The 20,813-nt window shown below is 39.5% G+C and overlaps 1 protein-coding gene across 2 annotated transcripts; it reads left to right on the plus strand.

Moving 5' to 3' along the window:
* Positions 1-4,758: 4,758 nt before the first annotated feature.
* LOC121427481 (alkaline phosphatase-like) lies at positions 4,759-19,310 on the plus strand. 2 transcript variants are annotated; one of them, XM_041623897.1, is made up of 9 exons: positions 4,759-5,090; positions 9,962-10,182; positions 12,953-13,127; positions 13,979-14,154; positions 14,937-15,144; positions 15,728-15,868; positions 16,538-16,729; positions 18,452-18,589; positions 18,997-19,310. In XM_041623897.1, exons 1-9 carry the CDS (start codon positions 5,003-5,005, stop codon positions 19,293-19,295), a joined length of 1,638 nt encoding a protein of 545 aa, XP_041479831.1. In that variant the 5' UTR covers positions 4,759-5,002; the 3' UTR covers positions 19,296-19,310. The 2 variants fall into 2 exon arrangements, with proteins under 2 accessions (XP_041479831.1, XP_041479832.1); XM_041623898.1 differs by having other exon boundaries at positions 4,761-5,066.
* The last annotated feature ends 1,503 nt before the right edge of the window (positions 19,311-20,813 follow it).

Raw genomic sequence — 20,813 nt, forward strand, 5'->3', positions numbered from 1 at the left:
ATTTCGACCTAAAGTTGGACAAAAAGATGAAAATCAATATTTTATTTCATTTGCACTGCCAAATCGATCGAGAGCCCGGCAGCCGCTGTGCAGCGCCAAGTTGACGAGGCTCTATCTCTTTGTTTATGAACAGGATCGTCACCTAACTAAACAATTGAGGCAAGCGCGAAGAGCGAGGTGAAATTTTTAGATATTCTGACCTACAATTTGAACTTTTTAAGCACCTCTCGTAATCAGGAACAGGATGGGCATCTAACTAAGAATTTGATGTAAGCGTAAGCGCCAAAAATGGCACGGGCGCCCGAAAGGTCGAATTTTAATTTGGCACCCCTTCAATAGGTTGAATATGAATTTGGCGCCCAAGGACCAACATCAAATTGGCGCCCTATGTCGAACATCAATGTGGTGCCCAAAGGTCTAACATCAATTTGGCGCCCCCAGGTTGAACATCAATTCGGCACCCCCTAGGTTGAACATCAATTCAGCGCCCCTATGTCGATCATCAATTCGGCGCCCCTATATATCGAACATCAATTCGGCACCCCTAATTAAAACATAAATTCGGCGCCCATCTAGGTCGGACATCAATTCGGCGCTCCTAGGTAGGACATCAATTCGGCGCCCCCTAGAATGAAAAATCAATTTGGGGCCCTGGTCGAACGTCAATTCGACTCCCCCTAATGTCGAACATCAATTCCGCGGCCCTATAAGCTGAACATCAATTCTGCGCCCCCTTAGGTCGAATATAAATTCGGCGCAACCGAAGGTAAAACATCAGTTCGGCGCCTCTAGGACGGACATCAATTCGGCTCCCCCCAATGTCGAACATCAACTGGTTACCAAGTTTACTGCGCCCGCTATGTGCGTGTTTGGGGTAACCATAGAGTTAAATACGTACTAGGTTTATATAACTCTATGGGTGTAACGCGCTTTGCGCGACATATGCATTGTTCAATGGTATTGAAGAGTTTTATCAGTTGCCTGAAGATCGCACCTCACGTAAGGTTGCGTGAAACTCAGAGTTGCAAATCGATGAACCTCCAGTCAACCTTGTGAATCGAGCATTCTATTCAAGGATAAAATTCCCGAAGTAATATATATATATATATATATATATATCATAAATATATATGATATAAACAAAAAATCATGTATATATATATATATATATATATATATATATATATATATATATATACATACATATACATGATTCTTTGTCAACATTTGTATATCATGGAAACAGAGGATTGTAAATTATTGAATGGATCGTGAGAGGTCTTAGCAGTTTGATAAATTGATGATTCACTCAAGATAGAAATCAACCAAAGGCATTAAATTATAGAATTGGACACAAGACAAAATAAAAATAACAAGTCATAATGTTGAAATTACATTTTCATCTATTAGCAAATATGAAAAATTAGAACCTGAGTATATCATTACTTTATCATGTTCAAGAAGGACTAATTTGGTTGAGTTGAGGCAGAGCAGGGAACTTTTACGATAGCGGTTTGTTTTGCATTTGCATTGTTGGACTTTGGGAATGTTTCTATTTAAAAGTCAAGTCCACCTCAGAAAAATGTTGATTTGAATCAATAAAGAAAAATCAGACAAGCAGAATGCTGAAAATTTCCTCAAAATCGGATGTAAAATAAAAAAGTTATGACATTTCAAATTTTCGCTTATTATTAACAAATAGTTATATGAACCAGCCAGTTACATCCAAATGGGAGAGTCAATGACGTCATTCATTCACTATTTCTTTTTTTTATTGTTTGAATTATACAATATTTCATTTTTTTTTAATTTGATGATTAGGACCTCCTTGCATGAAGCACAAAATGTTAAAATAATGGAATTCCACGTGTTCAGGGAGAAATGAAACTTCATTTCACATGACAATGCCGAGAAAATCAAAATATTTCATATTTCATGTAATAAAATACGAAAGAAATAGTGAGTGAGTGATGTCATCAGTTCCCTCATTTGCTTACCGACCGAGAAGTGCATATCACCGTTTTGTGAAATGAAGCGAAACTTTAAAATGTCATAACTTTCTTATTTTACATCCGATTTTAATGAAATTTTCAGTGTTACGTTTGTTGATTTTTTCTCTTTTTATTCAAATCAAGTTTTTTTTAGGGTGGGCTTGTCCTTCAAGCGCCATGGAGGTCTTCTAAGCTTCTCTGCTGCGTCAATAGCATGAATTGTGGGTTATCTGATTTACTTACCTGGTTGGTCAGTTACGTTGATATAACTATTTATACCTCTATATATCGATCAGTGAATCCCAACCAGGGAATAGTCGTTTGTTGGGTATATTGGCGACCAGTCATGCTTAAAGGACAAGACCACCCCAACAAAAAGTTGATTTGAATAAAAATAGAAAAATCCAACAAGCATAACACTGAAAAATTCATCAAAATCGGATGTAAAAATAAGAAAGTTATGACATTCTAAAGTTTCGCTTAATTTCACAAAACAGTTATATGCACATCCTCGCTGGTATGCAAATGAGGAGACTGATGACGTCATCCACTCACTATTTCTTTTGTATTTTAGTATACTATGAATTATGAAATAATCTATTTTTTCCTCATTATCAAGTAATACAACGATTAATTTCTCACTGAACATGCGGAATTAGCATTGTTTAATACTATACGGTTCAGTCAGGTTGGGGCTTATTGTCAAATCTATGGTAAATGAAATATTGTATAATTCAAACAATAAAAAACTAAAGAAAAGGTGAGTGACTAACATCATCGACTGACTCACAAAGTTGTGCATATCACTGTTTTGTGAAAAATAAGCGAAACTATAAAATGTCATAACTTTCTTAATTTTACATTTTGATGAAATTTTCAGCACTATGCTAGTTTGATTTTTCTCTTTTTATTCAAGTCAGCTTTTCCCTGGGGTGGAATTGACCTTTAACTATTACCGCTAAATATTTTTTCCCTTCTTTCTATTCGCTTCATTTTTATTTCTCATTTTCTTCATTTTCCTTTATGTTTACTCTTCCATTTTAAAAGTATATTTTCCGAGTTCATTTCTTCTTATTATTATTATCATGAGAAAGACTTTTATATCATGTCTGTGTGCAGTCAAGTGCCATTTATTTTCGCATATTACATGATGCCGAGTCTAAAGTCGGAGACTAGATTGTAATTAATATATGGAGCAGTCCAATCGGCCCTCGATGCTGTTAAATTTTTGAGTGACGTCACAACAAGGACGCAATAGGAACACACGTAAGGCCAATTACGAAACCAATATATTGAGCAACTTTTAGATAACTCCATGGTGAAACCTACGATTCGCATGAATTCGCTTTCAGAATTTATAGAGCGTAGTATGTAGCTGAATTCATGGGTATACCATGGGCCTAATCCTGAAACAATCAGCAAACTCCGAGTACACGCACTGAGCCCGGGGGGGGGGGGCACTTACATTGACGAGTGCGACCAACAAAATACGTAAAAGGATGTCTTTTTCAAGATAGGGCACGTTTGTAGCGTAATACAGGTGTAAAAAACACAGAAAATAATGAAAAAGGGTATCTATTTCGCTAGGAAAGATACGTGTTTGGGGTCAGATTTGCGGGGATGATAAAACAAAATTAAAATGTTTTATAAAGGATGTCCTTTTTGTCCCAACACTTTGTGTTTAGAGTCCGATTTGCGCGAGCTTTGGAAGGTGGGGCCGTACTAAACCAAATGATGTGTAAAATTATTAATCCGACGACCGATGGACCCGTGACAATATCGCTTTACTTGTTAAGGGGTTCATTTCAGGGAATACTTGCCAAGAGTGCCGATTTGTTTCCAATACTTGTTAAGGGGTGCATTTTCAGAATATGGAAAATACGTGTTTAGAATGCTATTCGAGACCCCATAGTCCCGCATGGTATCCACTCGTCAGTGGAAGTGCCCCCCCCCCCCCCGGGCACTGAGATACCAAGGAGTTTTCACATCGCAAAGGAGGACGAATTCTAAAAAAACTTCATATGAATTGAAAGTGCAAGTCAATTCACAATGAAAAGCTGGGTGGTTTTTGTCGAAAATTTGTGAATCGAAACAGTAGTTGCGTCCTACGATTTGCAAAAATGTAGTTTGTCGAGAGTCAAGGACAAAACTGTTGTTTTTTTTATAATAAATAATAATCCGCATACATGGAGCGCTTAGCACATCGATACGACGTCTGTAAGTGCTTTACAGATATATTATTACCCCAGTCATTGATTCGCCAATTTTCGACAATGGCCAATTTTCGGTTACCGTCATAAAGCGCATTTGACAATACATTATCTATGTTCTCGAAAGTGTTCTGAGTCGCGGTGGCAAAAACTCGAAATACTAAATACTGTAATACAATGGGCCAACTAATGGAACAAAAACTGATCAACTAATTTCAAAATAATGACAAGAAAATCTATTAAGTTGAATGTTATAGAAGCATTCATGATCATGATGATATACCTGCGTTTCAGAATGTTCCTTGGGTATCCCTAGGTAACAGCAAACAACGTTCAAAGTTCTACGAGAATAACAATAGGCTGAGAACAGAGACACCTAAACCAGGGAGTCACACCGACAAAGCCTCGTCCGGACCGATCAAAGCTATTACGTTATTTGCAATGACATACCATCGATCGGTTTGGAGTCGGTTTCATTGGTGTGACTACCATTGTTATCAAGCTTTAAGCCTGCTTTAAGACTCTAAAAACCCAAGACGGGGAGTGACCACGACGAAATACAAAGATATTGATGGCGAGGGCAATCAAGCAGTGAAACTGGCTTCAACTGCATGTGGATTGATTTGGTCGAAGCTGTCCAATACGCACTCTTCCCCAAAAGAGTGTTTTCATTCGAACCCCCCTTAGATCATCCTTGTGAAACCAGTGTTGGGAAGGAACCGCCTTTATCAGATTCGATTTGTAGCTTACCACACTGTATTTCTTTATTCTGGTTTCATCCCCGGTGAACCGGCTGAGATCATGACAACATATCTGGTGTTTCTGCTTTCCCTTTCCGCTCTTCTAGCTCTCACCACGGCTCAAGGTAGGTTCAGCCTTTCGAACCAAGGTAATAACAGGGGTGGGCCCATAGGTCGGGGGAGGGGGGGGGGGAGCGGGGAATCGCATCTATGATTTTCCAAATGTAAAATTAGTGAGCAAAAACGAATAAAAGAAGAAATAAGGGATGTAGACGAAAGAAGATAAAAAAGATATAGGGCCCGTTGCAGAAAGTTGCAATCAAACGAAACTCTAAATAAAATCAAACGCAACTCGATTTTCAACCAATTTTTGTACTTGATGTTTTGACTTGCGATTAAACCAACTCTCATTATTATTTTTTTTGCAACGGACCCAGGTCATCTAACTCTGCGATAGGCCTATCGATAATTTTTAAGTATCAATTTGATGCAAGATAAAAAAAGAGCAATGTAAAGGAATACGCCTCGGTCATGGCCGTGCCGGGAATCGAACCACGGACTTTCATTGTGTAGTCGGGCGCCTTAGACCACTCGGCCACTTGCACCACGCCTTGATTTACCTGTCCCACCGCTATCGAAATATCGTGGTGTCTCTTCTGGAAAGCCTACAACTGATAAACATTATGGCCTAATACTGTGATTAACACACGTAATTAGAATTTTGTTTTCTTAATTGATTTAAACAATCTGTATGACACATTCGTAACTGTTATTTTTTATCAACGCATATTTCATTTCTATTGCGTATAACGTCCGCAATAGCGGTAAAACGTGTGATTATAAGCAGTTACCGTGGTTACGTGCCGGATCGGGGCAAGGCTAGTACTGAAGTATTCTCTATTAATACTATTTTTATGCCTTTCCTGTCTATAATTATGAACCAGTTTTATCTGGCCTATATTTTCAAAGATGAAGACTACAATGTCAAGTTCAACCGCTCCCTTTGGTTTCCTGTTACTAGAAAGCGAAAGCCATAGTGACGGTAAATTTGCCCTTGTTATTTTTAAGTTGAATAGTATCTATATATACACATATATCTCTCTCTTGTTTCAAGTGGTAGAAGCATTACGGGGAGGGGGTGGGGCATGGGAATCAGCGCAGTGAATTATCCTTGTTCATGATGGGGGGGGGGGGGGATCTATTGTCGCGTCCCCTAACACAAAAGATAATCCTATTCGCTGAAGCCCATGAAGGCAGGTGGGGGAGGGGGGGGGGGGTGTTGCAGCACTGATCGGAATACTATAGTACTGAAAATAATTTGGGTGCAGTCATCCATCGCTTAAGTACCGAATACAAAGGGGATGAAGCAAGGAAAAGGACAAGGACGAAATAAGATTCCTAATCCCTATTATTCAATCGGGGGAAAAAAATTACATCACTCTTCAATATAGACATTCCTATGGTGTCATGAAATTTGCTCTGGCGACATGAATTTGCTCAGATAGAAAATCTGCACGTTAAGCCAAGCATAAAATCTATAATCTCCAAAACGAAATTAACCTTAATTCTTCTTCCGTTGAATATACAGTCCTCTTTACAGAGTACAGTCGTACTTGCCCCCGTTTTACATTGTTCTGAACCAATTACAATATGAAATCTAACCCGATGGTATATTAAGACAGGAGCAATTGTCGTGTCACCTGTCAAAAGTTTCCTTCTAGCAACATATATCCCTGAATTTTAGCAACATGAAATGTCGAAAAAGAAGGTTTCATTATTTTGTATTTGTAAGGGATCAGTAGGTCTATGACATGACTTAGAGAGCATTGGGGGTAGCATTCATTCATTCATAAGTTATTCTAAAACACCTTTTTTCCTTGTCATAATTTTGGGAGATAAGTTATCATCTTTTACCTTGCAATAAACCATTTTCCCGATTGTCCAATTTTTCTTGGCCGACGACATCCCCCTTTATTTTTATTAAAAAATAGATAAATTACCAATCAATAAAATTGCCCCACCCAATAATGAAAACCCTGAACATGGATCCCTCCACTTGTATTCTAGCACATGCAGATCACCGATCGGTTTCAGTTAATGCACACATCTCACAGAGATGAATAGAATATAGAATAGAATAGTAATCATGGTAATGGTTTATTATTAATAATAATTAATAATAATAATTAGACTTATATCGCGCCAAATCCACTCTGTAGAGTGCTCAAGGCGCTTTTTAGGAAATTATAAAAGAAATTAAGAACAATCGAACAGAAATGTTTTGAGGTAATTTTTGAAAGTTTCAGAAGTCAAGCACTGTTTGATGTTATGAGGGAGGCTATTCCATAGCTTCGAGGATGAGTAAACAAATGATCTTTCACCACAGGTTTTGGAAACTTTGGGGGTAACAAGAGAATTGGAAAGGGAGGAACGTAAGGATCTTGAAGGGGTATAACTTTTGATCAGTGAAATAAGGTACTGGGGAGATGAGCCATGAACACAATGGTAAGTTAACAACAAAATATTGAACATAATACGCTGTTTTACAGGGAGCCAATGTAAGGATCTTCAAATAGGAGTAATGTGAGTGCGCCTGGTGGAAAGAGAAACGATGCGAGTGGCAGCATTTTGAAGTAGTATCTAGTATTGGCAATACTAGTAGCCACTGGCTGAAATATACATGTTTACAAAATATAAGAACGTCCAAAGATATTATACAAAGAGTGGTCAAGAAAATAATAAAGAACAAACAAGGCTTCACATAGTTACCAAGGATGCGTCTATCATTTTTCATTTATTTGAGTGTAGGATAAAAGTCCATTGTTGATTAACTGCCTTGCTCACGGGCACGAGTACCTTGGCCGGGTATCGAACCCTAGACTTTCAAGTGTCTGTTGTCAAGTGCCTTATAACACTCGGCCACTGCATTTACCAAGATCATATCATTGTTAAACGATACATTGTGAATGTGTTAGGCCAACAACAACTGTGGCATGATGACGATGTTTGGAAACACAAAGTGTAGGTCATGCACAGTCGATGTTATTTTGTGTTAATTTGGAGGTTACAAACATGGTTAAGAGCAACCAGATATTTTTTAAATCACTATCATTGGTCTCATAACAGATTACATACCATGACATAACACCATCAAAGTGTTGCATTCTGGGTAAAGGCAGGATCAAAAGAAGTTAATGGTTACTAGTAAGAAGATACATATGGTCGTGTGCATTTTCCCGTGGGGGCCGGGGCAGGACGCCTTATTTTTTTAAAGAAACTCGAAAGCGAGGTTGTATGTTTATAGTTTTATCACAGGTGTATCAATCAGATATGATTATTTACATCTGGGACCGACCTTCAACGCCATTTAACCATCCGAAAGACGTGGCCAGGGTCTCGAACCTCAAACCTCTGCATCAATTTGTAACTTCCCACGTAGCTTGGATTACAGGCACATGCCACAACGCTTTGTCTAGGGAGCAAAACGATTTTCTGACGTGAAATTGAAGTATATTGTGCAAATGCACTTGGTGACTTATGTGCTCACAACTTTAAAAAAAAATGCTCGATACTCCATATATGGCTACCTAAATTTCTTTGGCTCATTATGCCATTGATGTCTTTTACCCAATTCATTTTTTCCAGTTTTCGTCTATTATCTATTTGGTCTAATACATGGGTATTCTAATTATCCATTTTATATCAATCAAGTCGATGGTATAACTTATTAATCCAGGCCCCTATACTTATGAGTAGACGAACTCGAATTAAGACCATCTCTGCATGACACTATAAATTAGACCTATAGTCAGTATGATATTTGGGTATTTGGGAAAAACGGTTATAAGACAAAACTGAAGGCAGGCCTATACAAAGTGAGTTTAGTCATGATGGTGTTAAATAATAACGTTTTAATTAAGAGCTAGATGATCTTGTAGTAGAACAATTCGATACAAACCTTCCAAAGTAGCTGTCATACATTGCCTTTATCAAATCAATGAATGAAAGGATATAATGGGTGATAAATGATAAAAAGAAGGAAGGATTATTCTGTTATTGCAACAGCCATTTCAAGATACAGTAGATATGAAGTAATTCTTTCGGAGTGCATTAGGTCAATTATTTACTGGTCCCTAACCTTTTATAGCAGTATAATCTCTGTATGCACTTTTTGTTTTTAATCCACCACGACTTTTGACTGTTTCCCTGTTTGCACTCTCTTTTCATTACAACTTTGAAGTTTGACCAAAAGTAATCAAACTTGAATAAATTATGTAAATCCTAAAGTGCCTCAAATTGACCCTATAATAATACAGCCGAATCAGTAATGTAAATTTCCAGTATAATGCGTCAAGGGAATAAAGGCGTTTTCAAAGAGAGTTTAAGTAGCTGGAAGCACCAATCAAATAACCATCAATAGCCACAAAAAACACACCCCTAAGGATAAGGAATATGGGGGCCATGAGGATCAAAATTTACAAGCTTGAAAACAGCAATAACGCACCCTTGTTTCATTCACTTGGGATAAACTTGATAATGTGAATAATGCCGTGTCATTTAGGATCAAGTTGAGACAATTATATTTAGGGAAAACATAAACGTGAAAATTTGTTGATAATTGTATAAACATGATAAGCGACTCCCATCAATTTGATATGACACAAATGTTTTTTTTTTGTGTGAATGCGTGATGATGAAAGACGTCTGTACGCTATAAGCATGAAAACTAGCTATAACGAACCCATATTCTTAAAGATGCGGGAGATGGGGGGAGGGGGGTCGGTACGTTCGAATCCCCCTCGTACCCCCTCTGTTTCTAAAAATAATTTAATCTGTCATTAAATATTGAAGTCGTGGTTGATAAGTATCCATTATGGGTTTTATACCATTGTTTCCTACAAGTACTTAATGTTAATGAGGGGGTTTTGAAATCCTATAAATCGGAAGTCCCCGGGAGATGATTGTGACCAGTGCTCCCAATATAATTTATGTCAAGATATATTGTTTTCGCATATTGCAGATGCTGCTTTCTGGAACAACCAAGCCCAGACGACACTCCGGAATGCCCTCAATCGCGGACAAAATCAAGGTATCGCGAAGAATGTCATCTTCTTCTTAGGAGACGGGATGGACATCACCTCCACGACCGCTGCCCGCATCTTTCGGGGTCAGCTCAATGGAGAGACTGGTGAGGAGGGCTCCTTGGCATGGGATGATTTTCCTCATGTAGCCCTGTCGAAGGTGAGACAGCGCAGTAGAGGTATATCAAGTCTGATCAAGGGGCAACCTTACCAAATTTGACGCGGGTTTTTTTTTAAATGAAAATGCATCACTTAATTGTTGTTTTGTCTGGCAGACCTCGGGCAAACTTCAAGGTCAAGAGCAACCTTTGGGTAAACGTCCTTTCTTTCATTGTTAACTTGGTAAGCCAACAGAAGACATGGTGAGGATTGTTATACGTGAAACCATCTCATTATCACACAACCCAGTCTCGTATTTGGTGAGGTGTAGTCTTATATCCACACTCTAAAAAAGGATTGGTCAAAATGACCAATCTGTTGGTTAATATGTGTCCGCCAAATAAAATTGGTCAAAAGCAACCAAATTATTGGTTCAAATCAAAAATTTTGGTTGATATTGACCAATTTTATCGGTCAATTAACCAACAGATTGGTCATTTGATCAATCCTTTTTAAGAGTGCAGATGTAATAACATTAAATTGCATTATACAACAGTACGTACATTTCGGGAAAGGACATGTCGGACGTTTAATCCGACAAAATATGTTTTATCTAACAGTTACCATGGTAACAAAGCTTCTGAGTTAATAAAAATCACAACAAATTTTGATGAAACACACACTCACAAGGGCTATATATAGTCACACACGCGGCTGCGTTTAAGTTGCGAAAGTGCTCGGAAGCGATGGTTTTAATACACGGCGGATGTTTTATTGGACAATGTTGGAACACGTATTCATTTACCTCTGCGTCGCTGATTACGCCGTACGCGTCGCCGAACGAAAATACACGAAAGCGAACATGAACATCCTTATACGAGCACTCGCAATGTATAACATTCTCATTCCAGTATAAACATAAAAGCCTGGTCACACCGCCCGAGCGTTGTTGGAGCGGTCGTGGAGCGGTAGGGAGAGAGGGTCGAATTAAAGTCGCTCACAAAATTGGGGAAAAAAAATCGAAAAACAAAAATCGAAAATGGTGAACGGTAGCGAGCGCTGATGATTTTTTCTCTCCACTCCACGACAGCTCCAACAACGCTCGGGCTGGCGGTGTGACCAGGCCCCGGGGGGCCACTTACATTGACGAGTGGATACCATGCGCGACCAAAAAAACACGTAAAAAGGATGTCCTTTTCACGATAGGGCACGTTACGTACGTAACGTGATAAGGGTGTCAAAAACACAAAATAATGAAAAAAGGGTATCTATTTCGCTAGGAAAATTACGTGTTTAGGGTCGAATTTGCGGGGATGATAAAACAAAATTAAAATGTTTTATAAAGCCATTAAAGGATGTCCTTTTTGCCCCAACACTACGTGTTTAGAGTCCTATTTGCGCGAGGTGAAGGTGGGGTCGCACTAAACCAAATAAGGTAAAGCCGATCGACAACCGAAGGACTCGTAATAATAAAACATTCCTGTACTTGTTTAGTTAGGGGTTCATTTCAGGGAATATTTGCCAAGAGTATCGTGTTGTTTCCAATACTTGTTAAGGGTAGGGTTTCACACGCCAATACTTGTTAAGGGGTGCATAATTTCAGAATATGGAAATTACGTGTTTAGGGTCCTTTTCGAGACCTCATGGTCGCGCATGGTATCCACTCGTGAATGGAAGTGGCCCCCCGGGGACCAGGCCTTAAAGGTTTAACTTTGTGAGCAGCCGATTTAAAAAAAATTTCAAACCAAGATGAAACATGTGTACAAGTGCATGTATTAGAACTAATAAACCCTTAAAACAACCATTATTGAGAATGAAAAGCTAAAACTACAAGGCAAACGCGGATTATGTAAATAGGCGTCTTATAGACACCTAAATGATACACATAAGTGTATGGGATGACATTAAGATGGTGTTTCTGGTCACTTTATATTTGATTTTGGAAGCACTAAATAATTATTTTCGAACGCAATTTTTTCTGGGATTCATTTTTGTAACATATCGCAGACACAGGTGACAACTGTGACCTTCTAGCTCAGATTTTTTAAAAGTCAAACCAATGTTAACCAATCACTTTAAGTTAGAATCGTTTATGGAAAGTGTGCTGCTTAAGGCCTGGTCACACCGCCAGAGCGTTGTTAGAGCGGTCGTGGAGCCGCGGAGAGAAAAAATCATCACCGCTCGCTACCGTTCACCATTTTCGATTTGGATTGTTTTTTTTCCCCCAATTTTGTGAGCGAAATTCGAACCCCTCTCCCTACCGCTCCACGACCGCTCCAACAACGCTCGGGCGGTGTCGGTGTGACCAGGCCTAAACAAAAATCGAAAAAAAAACAACAAAATTCGAAATCGAAAATGGTAAATGGTAGCGAGCGGTGATGATCTTTTTCTCTCCGCTCCACGACCGCTCCAACAACGTTCGGGCGGTGTGACCAGGGGAGTGTTTCATCAATATTTTCGTCTGACAAGATGTCAGATCTGACATCTTTCCTTGATTCTGATTGGCTGAGAGGCACTGTTACTATAGTAACTGTCGAATAAAATGGGACTTGTCGGATAAAACGTCCGACAAGTCCTTTCATGAAACGCTCCCCAGGCCTTAAGTTAGAAAAAAAAGAAAACCACCAAGGAGTACGGAAGCGTATATGCGCAGATGTATGGCCCCATATACTTTTAATTGTGTCATGGAGTACTTTACTTGTAGCTCCAAGATCGTGCATGCGGCAGCATGCAACGAGCTCCATCCATTTTTTTTTATTTCGATGGGTAACATATAATGCTCTATTAGTTCACTATTAACCTCATATAACTCCTTTCTTAAACTCGTCCAGACATACAATACGGATCAACAAGTTGCGGACTCTGCGGGGACTGCGACTGCATTCTTATGCGGTGTGAAGGCTAAAGCCGGAACACTTGGAATCGATGACGGGGCCGAAAGAGGAAGTTGTGCGTCTGTTGCTGGAAGCGAGGTGGAGTCGGTTTTAGTCCAGGCGAACCGAGCAGGTAGAAAATATATCAATGATGTTACTGCATGAATATTATTTATTATTTTTTTTTTCATTTTGTCCTATTTCTCTCTGAATATCGAGTGACCCAGTAGGCATATCGATGAACACAATTTAGCAGTTTTTTTTCCATGAACCATTAGGCGTATATAGTTTATTGATAATAATAATATGTAAAATATAAAGGTATATATTAATAATCGTGCATCGTATTTTCGTTTATATTCATTTAAAGGTGCACGATTCCCGTAGTCAGAGGGCGCTGTTGGACATACGTACGCGCTGCGGACGGTGCCGCCGCGCCAGCTGCCCATTGACACCAACGTACACGATGCGTACGCAGATGCCATTTTCCGGCCGAATGCCCATGCTCTGGTGATTCTCAGTTCGCGTCATAGAGTTATATTTAACTCTATGGTTCGCGTACACTTCGGCTGCTGTTTGAAGATCTTGGCAGGTTAGTTCAGCATCCTTCTGCCGCGTAATGTGACGTCAGCAGATGCTTGTGCCAATGCCGATGCAGCGAAATTCAGCGTAGCATATACCGGTACGTGGTAGGAGCGTGTGCACGACTAGCTGATTATTAACAGCTGCATGCAAATTACGTCGATTATCTTTCTCATGAAGAAGGCGGCGAGTACAAAGCTGTCCAACCGCGACGGAGGGGGGGGGGGGCGTGCACCTTTAAGGGCGGCGTCAGGGACGTTACGACCCAGATTTGACCTCATTTCCCCACACGAATAATAGGGTATCTTAGAGTTATCAAATATCAAACGATATTTAAAAGGTTGATCTACTCAGTGACAAAATCACTATTTTTTTCATCACCGTCTTCATGTTATTTCAAAGGCAAAGCTACAGGCTTAATCAGCACTGCTCGCATAACACATGCGACCCCAGCGGCCGCGTATGCCCACTCACCGGAGAGGTACTGGGAGGTTGACGCATGGATGCCCGAAGAAGAGGCTGATGATGGCTGTATCGACATCGCAAGGCAGCTAGTTGAAGAAAACAACTTTATTAATGTAAGTTAACTGAGAAGTTTTCTCAAGTTCCCCCCCCCCCAAAAAAAAGGGCAGGAGCCGGTGGAACAAGATCCACAGGTCGTATTCACCAACTACAGGATATCAAATAGACACATGTTACCTAGGGCTACTAGTCAGACGTCTGTACTTCATTATTTTGCAGGAGTCGGGCTTTAATTGTTTGGTAGAATTCGTCTTTTCGCAGTGGCTTGAAATTTCCCGAATCCCCATTGGCTATAATCATGATAATGAAATGTTAGGATCGTTGAGGATTGGCAATGAAAAGCAGCTATCCGGATTCCTGCAGGAAAGTTGCAGCTTTGACTATTAACAAGGTACCCCGGCAAGGTACCTTGATTAAATCAAATCCAGGGGCCCGTTTCATAAAGAACTTGCAACTGTTGTAACTTTGTCATTATGGCAACCATGGACTTCCATGGTAACCTTGATTCTGATTGGCTGATGAGCCCCGTTACCATGGCATGCAGTTCCAAGTCCATTATGAAACGGGCACCTGTGGTGTTTCAGGAGCCTTAAAAAAGTGTTAAGTATCTCTCTAGTTTGCCTCTAAACTATCATCGTGTAATCCGCATAGACCGAACATTCTTACCGAAAAAAAATCACCCATCAATAAAGAGTAATTTGTTAAGAAATTGCATTTACAGAAAAGGTTTGTCGATATTTGTCGTTTTATCGTTTATGGGAATATGGAAAACATAAAGTAGTGAATCATAAACCTATATCGGCCATTTTATATTTATTATTTATTTCTCAATTTTCAGGTCATTCTTGGAGGCGGTCGCAGACATTTCCTTCCCAATACAACCCTTGACCCCGAGTACGCTGCCGAAAACGCGACAGGTTACCGAACAGACGGTCGCAATTTGGTCGATCAATGGCTATCGGATAAATTTTTGTTCTCGTCAGAGTACGTGTGGAATAAAACTGCTCTTGAACAAGTCGATCTTTCATCCACCGAGTTTCTCCTAGGTGAGAATTTAATTGACTTGCAAATATTTTTTTTAGGCCATTGAATAATGACAAACCTTTCACGTTTATTTTGATTCTTCAGGTTGGAGCAAAAGAGCTACCCCTATGATTTTTAGTAGGTCTATTATGTATCCGATCAAAATATTGGTAAATGATGATCAATTCGATTGTCTTTACAATTATTTACCACAATGTCCGGCAAAAAGTAAAATGTCGGATACATCTTCATCAACATATGATCATTTGGACCTTTTAAGATTATCTATGGTCAACAAGAGCAAGATCAAGACATTAGGTTGTCTGCTCAATTTCTGGTCACTAAACCAAGGTTAATCTAAGTGATGGTTGACGAAACGGCCATTGGACCAAAATTTTGTTATCAAATGCATGGGTTTAGAGTCATGACGGTGTTAAGACGAAATTAGAAAATCGGCACCGTTGAGCAAGTGGACACAAGCCGTTTTTTTCACTGAACCAGTGTACTTTTATCTGAACAATATGCCATGACAACTGCAGAAACGTCCCCAGTGGGGGCATTCAATTGGAAATACATTTTTTGATTACATCTGTTAATTATTTGCAGGTCTGTTCGAACCGAGCCATATGCAGTACGAGGCTGACAGATTGAATGACACTGGCGGTGAGCCCTCTATCGCCGAGATGACGGAACTTGCGATCAACATGTTGAGCAACGATGAAGACGGATACTTCCTTATGGTAGAAAGTAAGTCGGAGCGATTCCAACTAACCGGTTTGCACGAGGCCAATATAACCGAATTCATATTTCGGTTTTTCATCCTGTTCTTTAGTATCATGAACTTTAAGTTACATGACGATAAAGTGGAGCGTTGTAGCCCAGTCGATCATGAAAAATGAAAAAAAGATGAAATATCAAAAAAAAATCTGTAAAACGAAAATTCATAAGCAGATTGATATTCTAGATTTAACTGGAGAATGATTGAAAAGTAATAATTACAAAAGTAGTGTACTGTCATTAATAAATAAATACAGACTAGTGAAATGAAAAAAAAATGATTTGAGTATTTTTCTGTTTGACAGACGGCGGAGATAGGCACCATCGTTGCTATATGCGTGTAAGGGGTGTTTATCATGTTTATACAATACGGATCAATTGAATTATCAAACTTTTGGTCTAATTTAGCCTTCTCGCCGAACGCCCCTGCTTGGTTTGTAACGTTAAATATCTATAAGACCTAAAGAGTTGAAATGGTTATCATTAATTTTACGAATAAACTTTATCAACACCAGCCTTTACTCATAGGATAGGACAATTTAAAGAAGATCCAGAAAAGAGGAATAAACAGAAAAATTATGAAAATGGTGTGATAACGGGCCTATTTAATATTATTATCATATTTTATTCTATTATTAGGTGGGCGGATCGATCACGCACATCATGACAGCGTTGCATACAAGGCACTAACCGATACTATCGCCTTCCATGAAGCAGTCGCAAGAGCCGTCGAGATGACGGATAGTGCCGATACGTTGATTGTGGTAACCGCTGATCATGGACATTCGTTTGTTATGGGTGGATATCCGAGCAGAGGAAACCCGATATTTGGTATGTATTGATTCAAGGAAGGGTTCATTGATGAATGGATTGATTAAAAGAATTGATTTAAAAACAAACCATCAAAAATGAGTCTGGAATTGAAGTGATCAGGCGCGTAGCCAGGGGGGGGCGGTCGCCCCCCAAAGAAAAAAAAACGCCACCAAAAAAAAAAGAAGGGAGAAAGGGAGAAAAAGAAAAGGCGAAGGGAGTATAAAATGGAAGAAGGACATAGCTTTATTGTTTTTTGTGTCAAACATGTCAATAGAATAAAAACCTAAATGAGATGTTCGTTTCTCTCTTCATACAAGATTTTGCTTCCGCGCTCTGCGCTGGAAAATATCAGAATTGCCTTTCCCCTTTGTTTCCCACACTTTTTTTCTACTCCATTTTCCCCCTTCCCCGGCATGGGAATCGCTTCTTGCCAGATATTATAAAGTTTCCAATGTCATGGATAATATGAAAAGTATTTTTTTAAATTGCACTGACACAAAATTTCGGCTGTTCTGTTCAGAGCGGGTGAACTTTTATACCGTCAATCCCCGAGTCCCAAAATGCAAGCAATTTGTTTCTAAAGCTTCTGCTCAAAGGGGAAAGCATTAGATTCGTGTCCTGCTATGAGATATGCAAAAATAGGTATACGATGAAACTTTATTCTTTATCGCTGCAAATCCATCTCCTATCCTGTTTTGGTTTTGCACCATTGATTTAAAATTTCCAATATCACTGAAATTTCTTAATCATACAAAACGAAGCGTTTAATATTGAGCAAAATTACACATTTGTTTTTTCTTCCAAAATAAGTAACAGAAGTATCCGTGCTTCGCGTACATGGGAAAGGAACAGTGCCTCTTCTAGCATCCCTTTCACATTTTGAGCTTAATTTTTCTTTGTATTATCTAAGAAATATAAAAATTAGAGCAGGTTAAAGTTTCAGAGAAATTTATACAATTCAGAACTTCCCATTCGTGGGAAGAGAACACTGCATGTATTAGCGTTCTACAGTCTCTTTTGTAAGTTAAATAAATTTAATGTGGCTAAAGTTTTTACAATCAAACCTGATGTGACCATGGTAGGTATCTTATATCACTTTTGTTCTCATTTTTTTTTAAATAAAGCGTATTAGCTTTCGCGCTTCGCGCAGTAAGAGGAATTATTTTGAATTCATTACTCTTTTTCCCATTTTGTATCATCTTTTCTTTTGAAAAGAGGTTTTGTTTTTAATCACAGCAAGTCAGTTGAATTCGTGTCGATAAGGGTATTAGGAAGCAAGAGACGTCTTATTTTGATTGAAATTTGATGAGATATCTAAAATTTCGCACTCCGTGCGATAGGGGGAGATTCCCCCTCCCTGCACCCTCCCCACTATAGGGAGCGAACTTCGCGCGCTCTGTAAGTGTTTGCACCGGTTTGAACGCTTCGCGTGCACTTACCGCCCCCTCCAAAATTAAATCCTGGGGCCCGTTGCATAAAACTTTTTACCTGAGAAAACTCTGGTAAAAACTCAAAACTAAGGTTAGTCTGATTTCTGCCATTGACTTTAACACAGGGCAGAAACTCCGGTAAAAACAACCTGAGTTTTCTCAGGTAAAAAGTTTTATGCAACGGGCCCCTGGCTACGCGGCTTCAAGTGATGATATTGTTATTGGCTTTCTTGGTACTTTATTAATCAGTCAGTCAACCGATAAACATTTACGTCTTTAATGTTTCATTTGTCACCGTTGTTTATTTCAGGTTATGATGATAGCGGCAATGGCACCGATGATAAACCTTTCTTGACATTATCTTACGCCAACGGTCCTGGTGGGATCCGTCTTGCTGATAGCTACATAAACACCGGGGAGCGACCAAACCACTACAATTCGGAATATAGTGAGTTTAAAGCCCATTATTATTATACACGTTACACCGGATTTACACCATACGATTACTACGTATGTCCGAGTATGCCAAAAACTAACATGGCCTGACATATCAACTGTTCGGGACTAGTAAATTCGACACTGCGTGTGCGTGCGAATGCTCAGCTAGCCTCTGTATGTCGAGGTGCTTATTTCCATTAAAACAGTCATGTTCTTCGTGTAATCTGCCAAACCTTACAATTTTGTACATCAGCAGTTTGATAAGTTACCTCTTTAGACATTATCACATATCTCTAGAGAAAACCTTAATACTCATTCCAGTTACTCCTGACAGTGGATTCTTACTGATCCAAAGGCTTAATTATAATTAAAGGAAATGTGATGATAACGTCTTTGCTACTTTTCTTTTCATTTCAGATTCCAAAGATTTCATTCAAGATGCGGCTGTTCCTTTATACTACGAAACACACGGGGGTGCTGACGTAGCGATTTACGCGCACGGTCCCTGGGCCCATCTGTATCACGGTACGCAAGAGCAGAACTACATTCCGCACGTCATTCGATACGCAGCATGTTACGGAGATAGCCAGGAGAACGCGTGCACACGCGCTACGGAAGAACCACCGATGTGTACGGGAAGCGCGGACCATACCGCACTTGCGTCATGCGCGTCGCTAATTCTACCTTTGGTTTCTTTTATTACGCTAATGTTTTAGATTAATAAACGAAAACAGAATGGGGAAAAGTCATTAAACCAGTTAGACACTGTATGATAGCTAATAGTGATATATTATGGTTCTGACGATCGTTATAGTAGGGAGTTTGCGCAGTTGCAACGAGGAAAGATTCAATAACATAGTAAATGGTTTAAATATACTCGTCGCATGACGATTGAGCAACTGGGAGGTCTTTGTCGAAAGTCGAAGAACTGGTAAAAACATTTTCGTAATAAGTTTCGGAGCTGACGGAAAATTGCAGATATGTGGTTAGACCGGGGCTGCTGCATTGATTCACCAATTTTCGACAAAGACTTCTTGGTCGTTCTTTGTCATAAAGGCCATTTGACAGTACATTTTCTATGTTCTTGACTAAGTCGTGCATCGTGGAGGCGAAAACTCCCTAACGAGACTTCGGAGAACCCGGATGTAGATTACTCAGTGGTAAATGGCGTAATAATGCTGCAATCTAATAGCATAGAATACCTAAATAGCGTAGATCAACTAAAATGGCTGAATAAAGTAATAGGAAAAACTGATTTTTTTTTTTACTCCATCCTACGCATTGTGACTGGTGACTCCCACCAGCCCAGGCTACTATAGGTTTGATGGAAGATACCCGATTATTCGCAGTTGCATTTGTTTCTATATTTTTAAACTATATTCATAAAAGTACTATTTACTTAGCGTGCGGTATATGTTGTTAGTTGAGATTGAAAATATTTGAAATCGTGCTGCCTATTGATTTTGAAATGGAAAACGGGTAATTAGATTTGATATCTTTTAATCATACAGCAGTAAAGTGTACGTTATCATTTTTTGTGTATTTGTCTATATGTATTAACATACACAGGGGCCGCGGAAGCGGGGGGGCTAGTGGGGCTTTAGCCCCCACTTTCCCCAAAAAACTATGTACCAAAAGGTAAAGGTGACCATAATTATGATTGTGATTTTTGCATGGTCAGCCCCCTCCCCCACTTTTGGCTCAACCCCAACTAGTCCAGATTCATCCCTTCGAGATTATTTTCCCCTCCACTCTAGCTCTCTGCGCAACATCCACTGCACGTTTTTCTCCACACTGCATTAGAAGAGGGAGAGGAGTAAATTTGGGATTCGCGCGATATCACGGTAAGGGCAGTGTAGCATAAAACGTGCAGTGGATGGACAGGTGCGCAGAGAGTGGAGGAAAAAAAAATCTCGAAGGGCCAGCATCTGGACTACCCCCCCCCCCCCCACTTTGAAAACCGTTCCGCGCCCCCTGATACACACTTACATGACTTGGGTTCATCAGTACTATTAAATGTTATGGGGAAATACTGGAACAAATACAAGAGTTTAGTTTGTAACATGACTATTTGCAAGGAAAATTAGCACTCACCCAATCTCACTGATGGACGTGATGATTTTATTTGTTTTTATCTTTGTTGAGCAAAAGAATTTTCAAATTCAACCCAGGCCCATGGTACAGAACACCAACAATATACATGTGCCATTATACATACATGCAGCATAATAGCA

Source organism: Lytechinus variegatus, chromosome 14 (genome assembly GCF_018143015.1).
Source record: "Lytechinus variegatus isolate NC3 chromosome 14, Lvar_3.0, whole genome shotgun sequence".
Lineage (NCBI taxonomy): Eukaryota > Metazoa > Echinodermata > Echinoidea > Temnopleuroida > Toxopneustidae > Lytechinus > Lytechinus variegatus.

Bases quoted from the DNA above. Each gene is read 5' to 3' on its own strand.
- LOC121427481 (XM_041623897.1), top strand. From the start codon at position 5,003: ATGACAACATATCTGGTGTTTCTGCTTTCCCTTTCCGCTCTTCTAGCT. The intron at 10,183-12,952 runs GTGAGACAGCGC...AAACTCGTCCAG, and splicing joins CTCATGTAGCCCTGTCGAAG to ACATACAATACGGATCAACA. The intron at 13,128-13,978 runs GTAGAAAATATA...GTTATTTCAAAG, and splicing joins AGTCCAGGCGAACCGAGCAG to GCAAAGCTACAGGCTTAATC.